The sequence below is a fragment of the Lynx rufus genome, unplaced genomic scaffold, assembly GCF_022079265.1.
Source record: "Lynx rufus isolate CCGP_SWC_20201006 ecotype Redwood Valley unplaced genomic scaffold, mLynRuf1.p SCAF_12, whole genome shotgun sequence".
In the NCBI taxonomy this organism is placed as follows: Eukaryota; Metazoa; Chordata; class Mammalia; order Carnivora; family Felidae; genus Lynx; species Lynx rufus.
In genome coordinates, this window is record NW_025814826.1 from 43,278,980 (window position 1) to 43,295,918 (window position 16,939).

Consider the following 16,939-nt stretch of genomic DNA (forward strand, 5'->3'; position numbering starts at 1 on the left):
AATGTCTTATTTTGGCAAGCATTTTTTCTAAAGCAGTCATGTAGTATACATATATATATAAATAGTTATTGTTTTAAGCTTCACATTTTATAAAAGCAATAAGCACCAAGAGCCTAACATATTTTGCAAATATACTGTCTGATCCCAACTCTCACTTTTGAAATATATTCACTATATCAAACAAATATTCAATCAGCATAAAAATAAATATGATGTTAACTTTACCTCTGCATATGGGAACAGGAAAATCCCATGAGGCTGTATTAACTGAATTGGCTATACAGGTGAGTTGAGGGTGGCCATCGAGAATATATCCAGTCACACAGCTGTAGCGGATCTTGTCCCCAACATCGAACCGTGTACCATATAATACACCTTTGGGTGGAACTCCTGGATTGCCACAAGAGCTACTCTGCAATTCTAAAACAGGGGGAGAAAAGAAGAGTTTACAGTTATTTTAATACAGTTTTTAACGTTTTAGATTTTGAAAGTTATATGTAGATACAGATATCTGTTTTCCTTTTAAAGAGTCACAATAAAAGGAAATGTTTTTCATTTCAACACATGTAACACAGAGGTATGGAAAGGGAACTAAATTTTACCAAAAAGGTATTAGGTTTCACTCTTAGTGTTAGAAAAATTTTAAGATTTTAAAGTATTTAATCTTTCTAGCAATTTTAAAAATCAATATTACTCATACACTACAGTAATCAAAGCTATGATTAGTAACATGTACATGGCTTCTTCAAAGTCACATTCTACTAACACAGTAATAAGCAAATCAAGTTTCATAAATATGCTCCCAATTCCTTTGATGCTTCTGCTTAACCCTAAACAGGTGCATTTCTCTGGAAACACATACATTTGGGGTGGATACTTTTTTTTCCATTAAATAAGAAAATATAGCAAAGAAATGGACATATTTTTCAAATTGTAGAGATTAGCCCAGAATTCCCAATTTGTGTATGGTAAACTTACAATATTAATAAGAAATGCATACAGTTGTGAAATTTTAAATAGACTGATATATAAAATAACTGCAAAATGCCTGATATGTTAGGATATTTTATCTAGTGCCTTATTTTATTACTGGATGCTTAAAAGTGTACAAGTATGCAAATATAAGAGATTTTTAAAAATAATATATATTTCAGGGAAAAAATCCAATTTCACTGTAAACGAAAAAAATGGAAAGAAAATATATACAAATAGCAAAACTTACAGAACTTAACAAGGTTAGGAAAGAATTATTCTTCCTGATGTTATTTTCTAAATTTTTTATTACCTTTATATTATTTCATACTCTAAATAATTATCAATACAGATAGAAACTAATGAATTAGGAGTTGAAAGGTGTTCAAGTTTGGGTAGGCTACAGTTTAGTTAATGGTATTATACAAATGTTAATTTCCTTCTTTGATAATTATGCTATGGTTACATAAGTAGTTGATATTAAGAGAAGCTGGATAAGAGTACAGGGGAACTCTGTACTATTTTCACCATCTAACTGAAAGTCTGAAATTATTACAAAATAAAAAGCTAAAAAAAACCACTACAACACAAAAATGAAGTATGTTTCCATTTTGCCTTGATAATTATCCTGTTTGTGTAGTAATTTCCCTGCAATGTTATTTTCTATTAAACCAAATATCTATAAGCCACCATAATATTAAAAATGTCAATGGCAGAAAATAAAAATATCATATAATATGTACATGTAATTTTACAAAAGTTATGGTCACTTATAATAAGAAGTGTCCACAGAGCCGAAATTTCTATTTTTATTCATAATAGGTTTATATTACTTTCGAAAGTGTTTTCTAAATGAACATTACTTTTTCTGTATAAACTTTTCAATGATAGTGGAAAAAAAAATCAGTGATAAAGTTCAAATGATATCAGTTTAATCAATGGAAAATATATTGAGGATTTATATAAATTGCATTATATATATTAGAAATTAAACATTTCCTTTAAGACAATTAGAGTCTGAAGGATCCTGGGAAGATGGTGGCATAGGAGGACGCTGGGCTCACCGTGCGTCCTGCTGATCACTTAGATTCCACCTACACCTGCCTAAGTAACCCAGAAAACCTCCAGAGGATTAGCAGAACAGAGTCGCCAGACCCAAGCGCAGACGAGAGGCCCAGGGAAGAGGGTAGGAAGGGCGGAGAGGCGGTGTGCGCTCCACGGACTGGCGGGAGGGAGCCGGGGCAGAGGGGCAGCCCGCCGGCCAAGCAGAGGCCCCGGGTCTGGCTGGCAAAAGCGGAGGGGCCAGACGGAGTGTATTCTGAAAGCAAGCGGGACTTGACATCTGGAAGGTTATAAGCTAACAGCTCTGCTCAGAGAACAGGAGGGCTGGAGGACAACTGGAGGGAGAGTTGTTGAACCCTGATGACAGAGCTCAGCTTGGCAGGGGGAAAAATGGCGCTCGCCAGCACCATCTCCCTCGCCCATCCCCCAGCCAAAATCCCAAAGGGAACAGGTTCCTGCCAGGGAACTTGCTTGCACCTCAAAAACACCCAATGCTGTGCTTCTGCGGATCCATCCCTCCTGCGGGTGTGACTCCCTCCTGGTGCCACAGGGCCCCTCCCGAAGCGGATCTCCCGAAGGAAAAGCAAGCTGAGCCTGCCCCTCCCGCCCCTGTGCACCTTGCCAATCCACCCCAGCTAATATGCCAGATCCCCAGCACCACAAGCCTGGCAGTGTACAAGTAGCCCAGACGGGACACGCCACCCCAGAGTGAATCCCACCCCTAGGAGAGGGGAAGACAAGGCACACACCAGTCTGACTGGCCCCAGCGCTGGGCTGGGGGCAGACATCAGGTCTGACTGCGGCCCCACCCACCAACTCCAGTTATACACCACAGCACAGGGGAAGTGCCCTGCAGGTCCACACCACTCCAGGGACTATCCAAAATGACGAAACGGAAGAATTCCCCTAGAAAAAACCTCCAGGAAATAACAACACCTAGCAAACTGATCAAAAACGATTTAAACAATAAAACAGAAAGTAAATTTAGAAAAATAGTCATAAAATTAATCCCTGGGCTTGAAAACAGTATAAAGGACAGCAGAGATCTCTTGCTACAGAGATCAAGGGACTAAGGAACAGTCACGAGGAGCTGAAAAACGCTTTAAACAAAATGCAAAACAAAATAGAAACGACGATGGCTCGGATTGAAAAGGCAGAGGAGAGAATAGGTGAACTAGAAGATCAAGTTATGGAAAAAGAGGAAGCTGAGAAAAAGAGAGATAAAAAAATCCAGGAGTATGAGGGGAAAATTAGAGAACTAAGTGATACACTAAAAAGAAATAATATACGCATAATTGGTATCCCAGAGGAGGAAGAGAGAGGGAAAGGTGCTGAAGGTGTACTTGAAGAAATAATAGCTGAGAACTTCCTGAACTGGGGAAGGAAAAAGGCACTGAAATCCAAGAGGCACAGAGAACTCCCTTCAGACATAACTTGAATCGATCTTCTGCACGACATATCATAGTGAAACTGGCAAAATACAAGGATAAAGAGAAAATTCTGAAAGCAGCTAGAGATAAACGTGCTCTAACATATAAAGGGAGACCTAGAAGACTCGTGACCTATCTCTCCACTGAAACTTGGCAACCAGAAAGGAATGGCAGGAGATCTTCAATGTGATGAACAGGAAAAATATGCAGCCAAGAATCCTTTATCCAGCAAGTCTGTCATTTAGAATAGAAGGAGAGATAAAGGTCTTCCCAAACAAACAAAAACTGAAGGAATTCGCCACCACTAAACCAGCCCTACAAGAGATCCTAAGGGGGATCCTGGGAGACAAAGTACCAGAGACATCGCTACAAGCATAAAACCTATGGACATCACAATGACTCTAAACCCATATCTTTCTATAATAACACTGAATGTAAATGGATTAAATGCGCCAACCAAAGGACATAGGGTATCAGAATGGATAAAAAAACAAAACCCATCTATTGTCTACAAGAGACTCATTTTAGACCTGAGGACACCTAAAGATTGAGAGGATGAGGGGATGGAGAACTATTTATCATGCCACTGGAAGTCAAAAGAAACCTGGAGTAGCCATACTTATATCAGACAAACTAGACTTTAAATTAAAGGCTGTAACAAGAGATGAAGAAGGGCATTATATAACGATTACAGGGTCTATCCATCAGGAAGAGCTGACAATTATAAATGTCTATGTGCCTAATACAGGAGCCCCCAAATATATAAAATAATTACTCACAAACATAAGCAACCTTATGGATAAGAATGTGGTAATTGCAGGGGACTTTAACACTCCACTTACAGAAATGGATAGATCATCTAGACACATGGTCAATAAAGAAACAAGGGCTCTGAATGATACACTGGATCAGATGGACTTGACAGATCTATTTAGAACTCTGCATCCCAAAGCAACAGAATAAACTTTCTTCTCGAGTGCACATGGAACATTCTCCAAGATAGATCACATACTGGGTCACAAAACAGCCCTTCATAAGTATACAAGAATTGAAATCATACCATGCATACTTTCAGACCACAATGCTATGAAGCTTGAAGTCAACCACAGGAAAAGGTCTGGAAAACCTCCAAAAGCATGGAGGTTAAAGAACACCCTACTAAAGAATGAATGGGTCAACCAGGCAATTGGAGAAGAAATTAAAAAATATATGGAAACAAACGAAAATGAAAATACAACAATCCAAACGCTTTGGGATGCAGCAAAGGCAGTCCTGAGAGGAAAATCCATTGCAATCCAGGCCTATCTCCAGAAACAAGAAAAATCCCAAATACAAAATCTAACAGCACACCTAAAGGAAAAAGAAGCAGAAGAGCAATGACACCCGAAACCCAGCAGAAGAAGAGAAATAATAAAGATCAGAGCAGAAATAAACAATATAGAATCTAAAAAACTGTAGAGCAGATCAATGAAACCAAGAGTTGTTTTTTTAAAAAAATAAACAAAACTGATAAACCTCTAGCCAGGTTTCTCAAAAAGAAAAGGGAGATGACCTAAATAGATAAAATCATGAATGAAAATGGAATTATTACAACCAATCCCTCAGAGATACAAGCAATTATCAGGGAATACTATGAAAAATTATATGCCAACAAACTGGACGACCTGGAAGAAATGGACAAATTCCTAAACACCCACACGCTTCCAAAACTCAATCAGGAGGAAATAGCTTGAATAGACCCATAACCAGAAAATAAATTGAATCAGTCATCAAAAATCTCCCAAGAAATCAGAGTCCAGGACCAGATGCCTTCCCAGGGGAGTTTATCAGACTCTGTTTAAGCAGAGATAATACCTATCCTTCTCAAGCTATTCCAAGAAATACAAAGGGAAGGAAAACTTCCAGACTCATTCTATGAAGCCAGTATTACTTTGATTCCTAAACCAGACAGAGACCCAGTAAAAAAAGACAACTACAGGCCAATATCTCTGATGAATAGGGATGCAAAAATTCCCAATAAGATACTAGCAAATCGAATTCAACAGCATATAAAAAGAATTATTCACCTGATCAAGTGGAATTCATTCCTGGGATGCAGGGCTGGTTCAACATTAGCAAATCAATCAGTGTGATACATCACATTAATAAAAGAAAAGATAAGAACCATACGATCCTGTCAATCGATGCAGAAAGGCCTTTGACAAAATTCAGCAACCTTTCTTAAAAATCCTCGAGAAAGTCGGGACAGAAGAAACATACTTAAAGATCATAAAAGCCATTTATGAAAAGCCCACAGCTAACATCATCCTCAATGGGGAAAAACTGAGAGCTTTTTCCCTGAGATCAGGAACACGACAGGGATGTCCACTCTCACCGCTGTTGTTTAACATAGTGTTGGAAGTTCTAGCATCAGCAATCAGACAACAAAAGGAAATCAAAGGCATCAAAGTTAGCAACGATGAAATTAAGCTTTCACTTTTTGCAGATGAATGATATTATACATGGAAAATCCGATAGACTCCACCACAAGTCTGCTAGAACTGATACATGAATTCAGCAAGTTGCAGGATACAAAATCAATGTACAGAAATGAGTTGCATTCTTATACACTAATAATGAAGCAACAGAAAGACAAATAAAGAAACTGATCCCATTCACAATTGCACCAAGAAGCATCAAATACCTAGGAATAAATCTAACCAAAGATGTAAAAGATCTGTATGCTGAAAACTATAGAAAGCTTATGAAGGAAATTGAAGAAGATATAAAGAAATGGAAAAACATGGAATGGGAGAATAAATATTGTCAAAATGTCAATACTACCCAAAGCTATCTACACATTCAATGCAATCCCAATCAAAACTGCACCAGCATTCTTCTCAAAGCTAGAACAAGCAATCCTAAAATTCATATGGAACCTCAAAAGACCCTGAATAGCCAAAGTAATTTTGAAGAAGAAGACCAAAGCATGAGGCATCACAATCCCAGACTTTAGCCTCTACTTCAAAGCTGTAATCATCAAGACAGCGTGGTATTGGCACAAAAACAGACACATAGACCAATGGAATAGAATAGAAACCCCAGAACTAGACACACAAACGTATGGCCAACTAATCTTTGACAAAGCAGAAAAGAACATCCAATGGAAAAAAGGCAGTCTCTTTAACAAATGGTGCTGGGAGAACTGGACAGCTACATGTCCAAGATTGAAACTAGACCACTTTCTCACACCATTCACAAAAATAAACTCAAAATGGATAAAGGACCTGAATGTGAGACAGGAAACCATCCAAACCCTAGAGGAGAAAGCAGGAAAAGACCTCTCTGACCTCAGCCGTAGCAATCTCTTACTTGACACATCCCCAAAGGCAAGGGAATTAAAAGAAAAATAAACTACTGGGACCTTATGAAGATAAAAAGCTTCTGCACAGCAAAGGAAACAACCAACAAAACTAAAAGGCAACCAACGGAATGGGAAAAGATATTTGCAAATGACATATCGGACAAAGGGCTAGTATCCAAAATCTGTCAAGAGCTCACCAAACTCCACACCCGAAAAACAGATAACCCAGTGAAGAAATGGGCAGAAAACATGAATAGACACTTCTCTAAAGAAGACATCCAGATGGCCAACAGGCACATGAAAAGATGCTCAACGTCACTCCTCATCAGGGAAATACAAATCAAAACCACACTCAGATATCACCTCACGCCAGTCAGAGTGGCCAAAATGAACAAATCAGGAGACTATAGATGCTGGAGGGGATGTGGAGAAACAGGAACCCTCTTGCACTGTTGGTGGGAATGCAAATTGGTGCAGCCACTCTGGAAAACAGTGTGGAGGTTCCTCAGGAAATTAAAAATAGACCTACCCTATGACCCAGCAGTAGCACTGCTAGGAATTTACCCAAGGGATACAGGAGGACTGATGCATAGGGGCACTTGTACCCCAATGTTTATAGCAGCACTTTCAACAATAGCCAAATTATAGAAAGAGCCTAAATGTCCATCAACTGATGAATGGATAAAGAAATTGTGGTTTATATACACACTGGAGTACTACGTGGCAATGAGAAAGAATGAAATATGGCCCTTTGTAGCAACATGGATGGAACTGGAGAGTGTGATGCTAAGTGAAATAAGCCATACAGAGAAAGACAGATACCATATGTTTTCACTCTTATGTGGATCCTGAGAAACTTAACAGAAACCCATGGGGGCGAGGAAGGAAAAAAAAAAAAAAAGGAGGTTAGAGAGAGCCAAAGCATAAGAGACTCTTAAAAACTGAGAACAAACTGAGAGTTGATGGGAGGTGGGTGGGAGGGGAGGGTGGGTGATGGGTATTGAGGAGGGCACCTTTTGTGATGAGCACTGGGTGTTGTATGGAAGTCAAGTTGACAATAAACTTCATATATTGAAAAAAAAAAAATTAGAGTCTGAAACCCAAGAAAGTAAAAAAAAAAAAAAAAAAAGAAAGAAACCAGTTGACTAATATTAAGTAGCAATGGTTTCTATAAATAACAATTTCCTTAAGTTCCCTCTGCATTTAAAGATATATCATAAACTAATATCTGTAAAGTATTGTAAATACCAGTAACTAAGAGTGATGATCTCTAATATTTCACTTTACTATTTCTTCAAGGCATATGCTGGAAGCAATTTTCAGTAAAATTTAAAACATATGGTCTGTGAATTTTGACTAATTCTTTAAAAAATACTTTTGAAATGAACAGTTTATTTTGAAATATTTTTTGGGGGGAAATTCATTTGACATGAGACGTTTGCTGCAAGAGATGTTGGGGTTAATAAATTTTGATAAAATGAATAACATTCAATCCCTTGCATATAGTAATAACAAAGGAAATTCTTTTAATGAAACCACCACTGTGGCCTTAGGATCAAGCCACTCCTTTTGCTCTCACCTCCTAAAAAATAATTAAGGTCAGGACTTCAATTATCATAAAGTTATATACCCAGGAGACAAAAGCAGTTTCCAAATTATTTCACAAGAAGCAGTTAGGTGGAAGAATGAAGGGGAAAAGAAAAGAAAGTTCTAAATAGTTCTTGTACTCTGATTTAACTTTGATTTAAATGAATAAATAAACATTAAGCAGAACAAAATACCTAAGCAAAAATGGAAAACAGGAAGTCAACGAATGAATAACAATACTGGAATTGGAATTGGTTTGGAACCTCAATACATTACCTAATCTATTGCCTGCCTTGTGGCTGAATTATTTCTAAACCAACAGACAGATAAGAACTTAGGCTGTTTCAAAATAAAACTCAAAAAAAGATAATTCTAAAACATATCTGGTTCACCTTCAGGAAATTCCTACTGTTGATTGCCCCTGTTTTTTTGACCTCCATAAAAAAAGAACTACCCATCATCCTCTGTAGACAGTAACCCATGGAAGACAGTTATTAAGAGGTTTCAAATTCAGGTTTAATAGATCCCAATTCTATAGCCACTGCTCATGGATTCCTTTTTTTTTTTTATTTTTTTAGGTTTATTTATTTATTTTGAGAGAGAGAGAGAGAGAGAAAGAGCATGAGCAGGGTCAGAGAGAGAGGGAGAGAGAATCCCAAGCAGGCTCCATATTGTCAGCACAGAGCCTGATGCAGGGCTTGATCGCATGACCCGTGAGATCATGGCCTGAGCTGAAATCAAGAGTCAGACAGTTAACTGACTAAGCCACCCAGGCACCGCATGGATTCTATTTTTTGTTCTCTCCCAACCCTTTAATTTGGGACTTCTCTCTAAACTATGCCCATTTTAAGACACACAGCCGAGGATATGTTAACTGAAAGAATTATATAACCCAACATCAAAAAAATGCTATATTCTGATTGAACATTCACTTTTTAGTCTTGATTTTTATAAAAATAAATAATGCTTCATATATCAACTTTTTAAATTAACTTGTTAATATAAGATCTCTTGAACTAGCTAAGTGAGACTAATTTTTAGACATTGTTTCTACCAGCTATCACAAGTTTGAATTGCAGGGGGAAGTAAAGACACATTATACCAAGTTCTGTAAAGCAGACTATAAACTAATTATTAATATACATGGCATTTACAATAAGTGGTGATTTTTCTTATTGTAAAATCTTTAAGGAAAATAGAGATTTAAGCAATAAAGAATTTTCATGTTAATTCATCAAAGGTATCTGGAAGATAATGACACCATTCTTGTTACTTCACTGTGTTTCTGAAGCAAATAATTACATCTAAAAAAAGCAGACTTGCCAAATAGATTGTTATCTTCTTTTACCAACAGATGACGCTAATATATGTATTGAAAAGTTTAGGTGATCAAAATAAAACAATTATAGAACCTGATATATTCTCATCATATATTCCAAAATACAAAGATTAAAATGGAATTGGAGTGCTCTGGGGAAAGTACTTTAAAGTTATTGCCATGATACTATTGTTTGAGCATTGATCAATTCTTTTTAATGCAAAAATAAATATATAAAACTCCTTATGTACTGCAGCCTTGTTTGAATTTATTCTTGAGACTGTGCCAGGAGACTATGTTTGTGAATAAACCAGAAATGTTCAAGCGTGAGTAGTTTAGTGGATTGAGATTACTGGAAAATATATCTGAAGACTTTACACTCAAAAAATGTTTCTGAAGGGGTGCCTGGGTAGTTTAGTCAGCTAAACATCCGACTCTTGATTTAGGTTCAGGTCACTGTTTCTAGGTTGTGAGATCAAGCCCCGTGTCAGGCTCTGTGCTGGGCATGAACCCTGCTTAAGATTCTCTCTCTCTCCCTCTGTATCTCTCCCCCACTGTGCTCTCTTTCTCTGAAATAAACAAACAAACAAACAAACAAATAAATAAAGAGGATGTCCTCTTTTAAAAAAAAAGTTTCTAAATATGTTAGAGACCCTTTTTGTAAGTTTATACTGTGCAGTCCAAATGATTGAGTCAATTTAAACTTCATCTATTTTTTTTTTTGCTGGAAATATATGTATTTTATTTATCCTCTCTTCTCAGAGATAATGAAATTATAAGCAAATAATATGAAGGCATTTTGGCAACATAAACTGCTAAAGTGTATGGGATTATTGATACAGCCAAAAATTATTTGAGAAAGATCCAAGATAAATAAAAATCCAATTGTATCATGGAGGATGGAATTTATTGACACTCCTCCATGTTAGTTAAAAGGAAACAAACTATAAATTACTTAATAACTGGCACAACTAATTCATTCATCAGAAGCTCTTGAGGGTTACTGTTAACATTGGTGCTCTGTGATGTATACAGTTAAAGCAACACCACCTCCCTTGCTTTCTAAGAGTTCACAATTTGAATAGGTGAATAGCCTTAATTGTTGAGATGAGCTGTCAGCCATCTTCTTTTTTAGCCATTCACATTCCCACTTACAGTTCACAAATTACCCAACACCATGTATGATTTTTCCCGTTGTACAGAAAGGGAAACTGAGACTCAGATAGATTAAATAATTTTCCCAAAGTCACCCAACTAATGAATATATTTGTAGTTCAAGCATAGATGTCTCTAACGTTAAAAAAAAAATAATAAACCTGTCGATTATTTCACAATTGCATATTGTTGTCCATGAAAAACACATATTCATTTCACAAGTGTTTGGGTTTTTTTATTTTTTTTTAACATGTATTCATTTTTGAAAGACAGAGACTGAGCGTGAATGGGGTAGGGGCAGAGAGAGAGGGAGACACAGAATCTGAAGCAGGCTCCAGGCTCCAAGCTGTCAGCACAGAGCCCGATGCAGGGCTTGAACTCACAGACCGCAAGATCATGACCTGCGCCGAAGTCGGCCGCCCAACCAACTGAGCCACCCAGGCGCCCCTCACAAGTGTTTATTAAGCAGCTATTATGGGCAATACTCTGGAGATATAGTTTTGCAAATGACCAAGCTTCCCTGTGAATATCATTGATTCATTAATTCTTTCATCTATTAGTTGCTATCACATGGCCCTGCCCTCATGGAATTTATCAACTTGGTGTTGACCAAGTCAATAAGCAAGTAATTACATAATATTAATAATAATATGACAGCGAGATAAAGGAAACCTATAGGCTATAATGAAAGTATATAAATGAGAAAACTTAGTCTTGGTTAAGAGATGGTCTGAAAAGAATTTCCTGATAAAGTCAGGTTGAAACAGATCTGAAATAGGACAGGGAGTTAACTGTATATATAATATATATTATATATATGCAATTTACATATCATATATAATATATATTATGTACATTATGTATATTATATATACAATTTACATATTATATATATTATATATATATAAAGGAGTGTTAAGTATGTTCAAAATTTGGAAATCTAAGAATCAAAGTACTATAATAGTTACTAGATTTGCCAAGGTTTGATGGGTGTGCTAGGGTAGAAACAGAATTGAAAAGAATATCCCAAAAGGATCAAAGATAGGTTCATTCAATGAATACATATCCTATACATTGGTTCGTGACTAGAAAAGGGAACTATTTCTGTCATCAAATGTTTTTTGAAGGAGATACTATAAGCTCTACAGAGGAAATGATTCAGGGTAAATAACTGAAATACAGTCTAAACATACATATGGTAAGAAATTTTCACAAGTGTGTACGATATGTATTTTGTGAGTTTACTAATTGAATATTAATTTAATCTCAAAAATGATTAATTGGTAAACAGAGCCATGAAAATTATTTATTAAGAAGATGAGTAGCCAGGGTCACCTGGTGGCTCAGTCAGTTGGGTGTCCAACTCTTGATTTCAGCTCAGGTTATGATCTCATGGTTTGTGAAATCGATCATTGTGTCAGGCTCCTTGTGGAGCCTCTTTTGGATTCTTTCTCCCTCTCTCTCTTCCTCTCCCCCATGCTCTCTCTCTCTCTCTCTCTTGCATGTATGTTCTCTCTTTCTCTCTCTGAAAATAAATGAATCAAACACTTAAAAAAAAAAAAAAAAACATGAGTAGCCCGAATACTGTATATATACTATTTGTACATGAGAATATCAACTTTATACGGCTGTTAATATATTTATATAAAATATATGTAAGTCATATTATATGCTGAGCACACAATACATGGCAGATATTATTATTAGCTCAACAAATTGCAGTTTTATTTTTATTTCAATCAACTTGGCATTTGAGACATCTCAATTAGGTGTGATTAAGTTGTGATCTACTAGAGGTAGGGTCATGTCTTCATTAAATGCTAACTAACTACCTTAGATCATTCCTGATGTCTTAAAAATTACCCCCAAAACACTGACTTAATCAAAGGTAAAATTCAATTACTCCTCTCTAGGTCATAAATGAAATTCAAGGTGTAATTTCAATTCCTGATAGAAAATTTGTACAACCAAATTCACAAAGCTTCCCTATGAATATCATTGATTCATTAATTCTTTCATCCATTAGTTGGTATCATATATGAAGCCCCATGCCAGGCACAGTGAATATAAAAAGATAGCTGATGTATCCTCATAAAGTCCAGATAATTTTTTTTTAAAATGTAAAATACTTTTTAGGGGCACCTGTTTGGCTCAGTCGGTTGTGTCTGACTCTTGGTTTTGTCTCAGGTCATGATCTCACAGTTTGTGGGTTTGAACCCCATGTCGGGCTCATTGCTGCAAAGCCTGCCCTGGACTCTACATCCCTCTCTCTCTCTCTGCCCCTCCCTTGCTCTCTACCTCAAAAATAAATAAGCTTATTTAAAAAAAAAAAAAGAGGACTTTAAGAGAAGATAGTTTTTATCACATTTTCCTTGGAGAAATTCAATAAAACTCTACAAAGCAACTTAGAAAAAGAGGAGTGATTGATACTAATAAACACTTTACAATAAGCTTGGCTTTAAAAAAATCCCCAATTTGTTAGGAGCATATGGATAATTGGGAAAGGCAAGATATTTAGCAAAATATCCAGAAGAAAACCTGACCTTGAAAACTGGAACGAAAATTGAATGAAAGGATAGCAGATACCATGACTACAGAATTGCATAATTATTCAGTCAAATAGATGAAGCATGATCCTGCTGAGATCAATTAACAATGCTTTAAAACACTGTAAAATTATATCTACTAAGGGAAGTAAAATCAAGTTGTTTGTACCTCTTACAGAAAATTAATCTTAGGGTTTTATTTCCCAGATGATTCAAAATAATTTAGGAGACTATAACAGCAAGTTGAACCACCTAGTACCTCTCATCCTGAGACTTGAAACACTTAAACAACTAATACATTTTCTAACTTTCTTAGTGGTACAAAATGTTCTTTTATTAAAGATACTAAACCATTTCATTCATGTAGGATATAAATGGTCTCATTTGAGAATTCACTTGGAGACTGGTTGAACAAACATTTTGTGAATATTTTGCATCAGCTATTACATCCATTCTGTCCCCATGGATTTTTACTTCAGTATGTGTGACTGAATGATTTTTTTTTAATTTGCTTCCTCACTAAACTGTGAGCATCTTCAGAATAAGGACTCTAATTCATCTTTATTTATTAAGAATTTAGTGTATTTTGCGGTATGTTGTTGACAAGCAAAAGAAAGAATTGCTCAGTTAATTGACTAATTTCCTCTAATAGAAAAAATATATAAAAGATTATCATCATCACACAGCATTTGTTAGAGCAAATGTTTAAACACAAAATGGAGTGGAACCAGTAGACTACGAGAGAACTGTAGGCATATCATGAACTAAACTTGTGTCATAATAAGTACTGGACCACATTGGCACCATGTGATTTGTAGGCATCAAATTATATTGTTATGCCATTTAAATCTGTATTTGTTTTTCCTAATGAAAGTGCATTAACTTTCATAAGCCACTTGCTAAGCATGAGCATAATTCCTAAGCTGCTGGCCATCTCATGGTCCTCAGTGGGATGCTGTAAATGGAGCAAACATTAGACTACATTTGCCATTTTAAAAGTTGTCTTGAAGCTTCAAAAAGGTTTAGATTTTTTCAATCAAAAGGACACTATTGTTTATCATTATTATTTTTAACTTAATGAAAAAGATTCAAACAAAGTATTAGCTGCTGGAGAAGAAATGATAGTAAACCAGAGGTGTCTTATTTCACCTATCTAAGAAGAAGACAGGTCACTGGAGTGATTTGGCTGGGATGAGGGGTGAATGAACACAGATTACAATGTGTTTTAAACAGCAGCAGAAGAAAAATCTATTGTCACTATTTTTTTTTTTAATTAAAGTAAATCCTTAGGTGGGCTGATTATAAATTCCAAGGGAAGAAAGTGTGAAGCAGTGAAATAGTGTAAAACCAAGCACCTACAAATTTATGTTGTCTAGGTAATATCATTCTGTTTTGATATTGGTATATAGGGCCCACAGGTAACATTAATGAAAGTGTTTAGAGTCAGAATAATGGTCAAATGCAATAAAGAAAATCCATTGCACAATCTCCAAAACTAGTAGTTGCTGGATATATGCTCTTGATCTCTGAATAGGAAGCAATTAATGTTCTTTCAATTTCAAATACCTGTGCTCTGTTTTTTGGCAAAATAAATTTTACCACCTAAGCTAGACTTATGAAAAACAATACTGTATTTTTATTTTGTATTAAAATATATGCATGGAAAGGTCATGAAATACAAAAAAAAATTTATGATTATCCAAACCTAACTATAGCCTGTATAGCCACCATAATGTTAACAAAGCAAAAAATAAATAAAATTATAGAATGGAAGCATATTAGCAGCCATCCTCATTTTAAAGTTTCTAAAAATGGAGTAATGCTGCATCTGGTATGAGTAGTGTTTGATAACTTGATTCAGAATAATAGAAAAATATGAATAGAGTCTCCTCTTGGATGACAGAATTGGGACAAGTATCTGTATTAAGACTTGTGGGTAATTTAATTCTGTAGAAGGATGTGTTAAGCTGATTATGGATAATTTACTAGATTATATATTCATCCCGTGTGAGTGAGAGATGCCACTATGTTTCAGCAATTAATCAATCACCAAATAATTACTGAAGCCTGAAGTATAAATGTCAAAGGGATATAAAAAATAGGACACTGTTTCTGTTCTTTTGGAACTTATAACTCAATTGGAAACATAAAACATGTATAGTATGACCTTCTGGCAATTAAATAATAAAATGGACTCCATAGCTCAATTTTTAAAAGTTACCTATTATATATTTATATAAAAGGAATAATATTGTATGAAATAAGAGAAGGATTTTAGTTGGAGAGGAGTCAAGAGAAGAGTCAAATTACATGAATAAAGGCAAGAAAGAGAAATGTACAAGATATGGCCAAGGGTAATATGCAAAACAAATCGCTCAAGTAGAATACCATAGAATGAAACCCTAGAAATGACTATTAGGGGGACGCTTGGATGGCTCAGTCACTTAAGCGTCTAACTCTCAGTTTCTGTTCAGGTCATGATCTCACAGTTTATGAGATTGAGCCTCATATCAGGCTTTGCGCTAACAGTGTGGAGACTGCTTGGGATACCCTCTCTCCCTCTCTCTCCCTCCCTCCCTCCCTCTCTCTCTCTCTCTCTCTCCCTCTCTCTCTCTCTCTCTCTCTCTCTCTCTGTGACCCTCCCCTGGTCATGCTGTCAAAACAAATAAATAAACATTGAAAACAGAAAAGTGAATATTAGGGTGACACTCTGGAGAGGCTTTAAATTAGCGGTCTTAGGGTCAATGTTATACTAATGCAGCCAAAAGGGCCTCATAATGAAATGAAACAGACAGCAGTTATTCTTCTATGTGACTCTCTGGCTGGTCTATGCTAGGAGGGACCAGACTATGCCCGCAGGTCTTCAGGGACCAAGGATTTCTTCCATTTTGCTGCTCTGTCATCCCCTTGGGCCTTGTGTTTGTAAACTTGGTGGCAGTGGATTTTGAGAAATGTTGAATTCCAAGCTACCTTGAATTCAAACAGAGGATACTGAGAGAAAGAAATTTTCCCTCGCTTTCCTTTATACCGGACAAAACCCATTCTCATTACTACATTCTATTCAAATTCCAAAGTTTCTGGGAAACGCACCGCCTTTTTTCCCCCTCCCTGTTAAGGTCAATTCTAGTTCCTCATGGATCAGTACCTGTGAGAGAAGAAAAGGAATGGTCAAAATAAATATCCCTATGTGGATAAGGGAAGAAAAGGAAATACTCCACAGTCAATGGTCATGAAAATGAATAGAACATATTAGACATTACGAGGATCCTCCTACCTCAGAGGTCCCCAGTTTTGTTCTTGAGAATGTACTCCTTGTCCTGTGTCTTCTGTTGTCCCCTGGCATTTCCTGTCAAATAGTTCTTACCTGTCCACATTCTCTGTGGCAAAATCTGAAGTGGGAATGGGAGAGTAGACTATCCTTGGGAGTACAGGACTTATATCCTAAAGATGCACTTAAGAATTTAACAATCAGGGGTGCCTGAGTGGCTCAGTCGGTTAAGCATCAGACTTTGGCGTAGGTCATGAT

General features: G+C 36.3%; 1 protein-coding gene across 2 annotated transcripts in view; it reads right to left on the minus strand.

The window, feature by feature from the left end:
• CSMD3 (CUB and Sushi multiple domains 3) overlaps positions 1-16,939 on the minus strand; it is a 1,257,946-nt gene that overhangs the window by 950,181 nt on the left and 290,826 nt on the right. For both annotated transcript variants that reach the window (XM_047073797.1, XM_047073796.1), the window contains exon 4: positions 226-420. In XM_047073797.1, the coding sequence (XP_046929753.1) occupies positions 226-420 (195 nt within the window). The remainder of the gene's footprint in view (positions 1-225; positions 421-16,939) is intronic.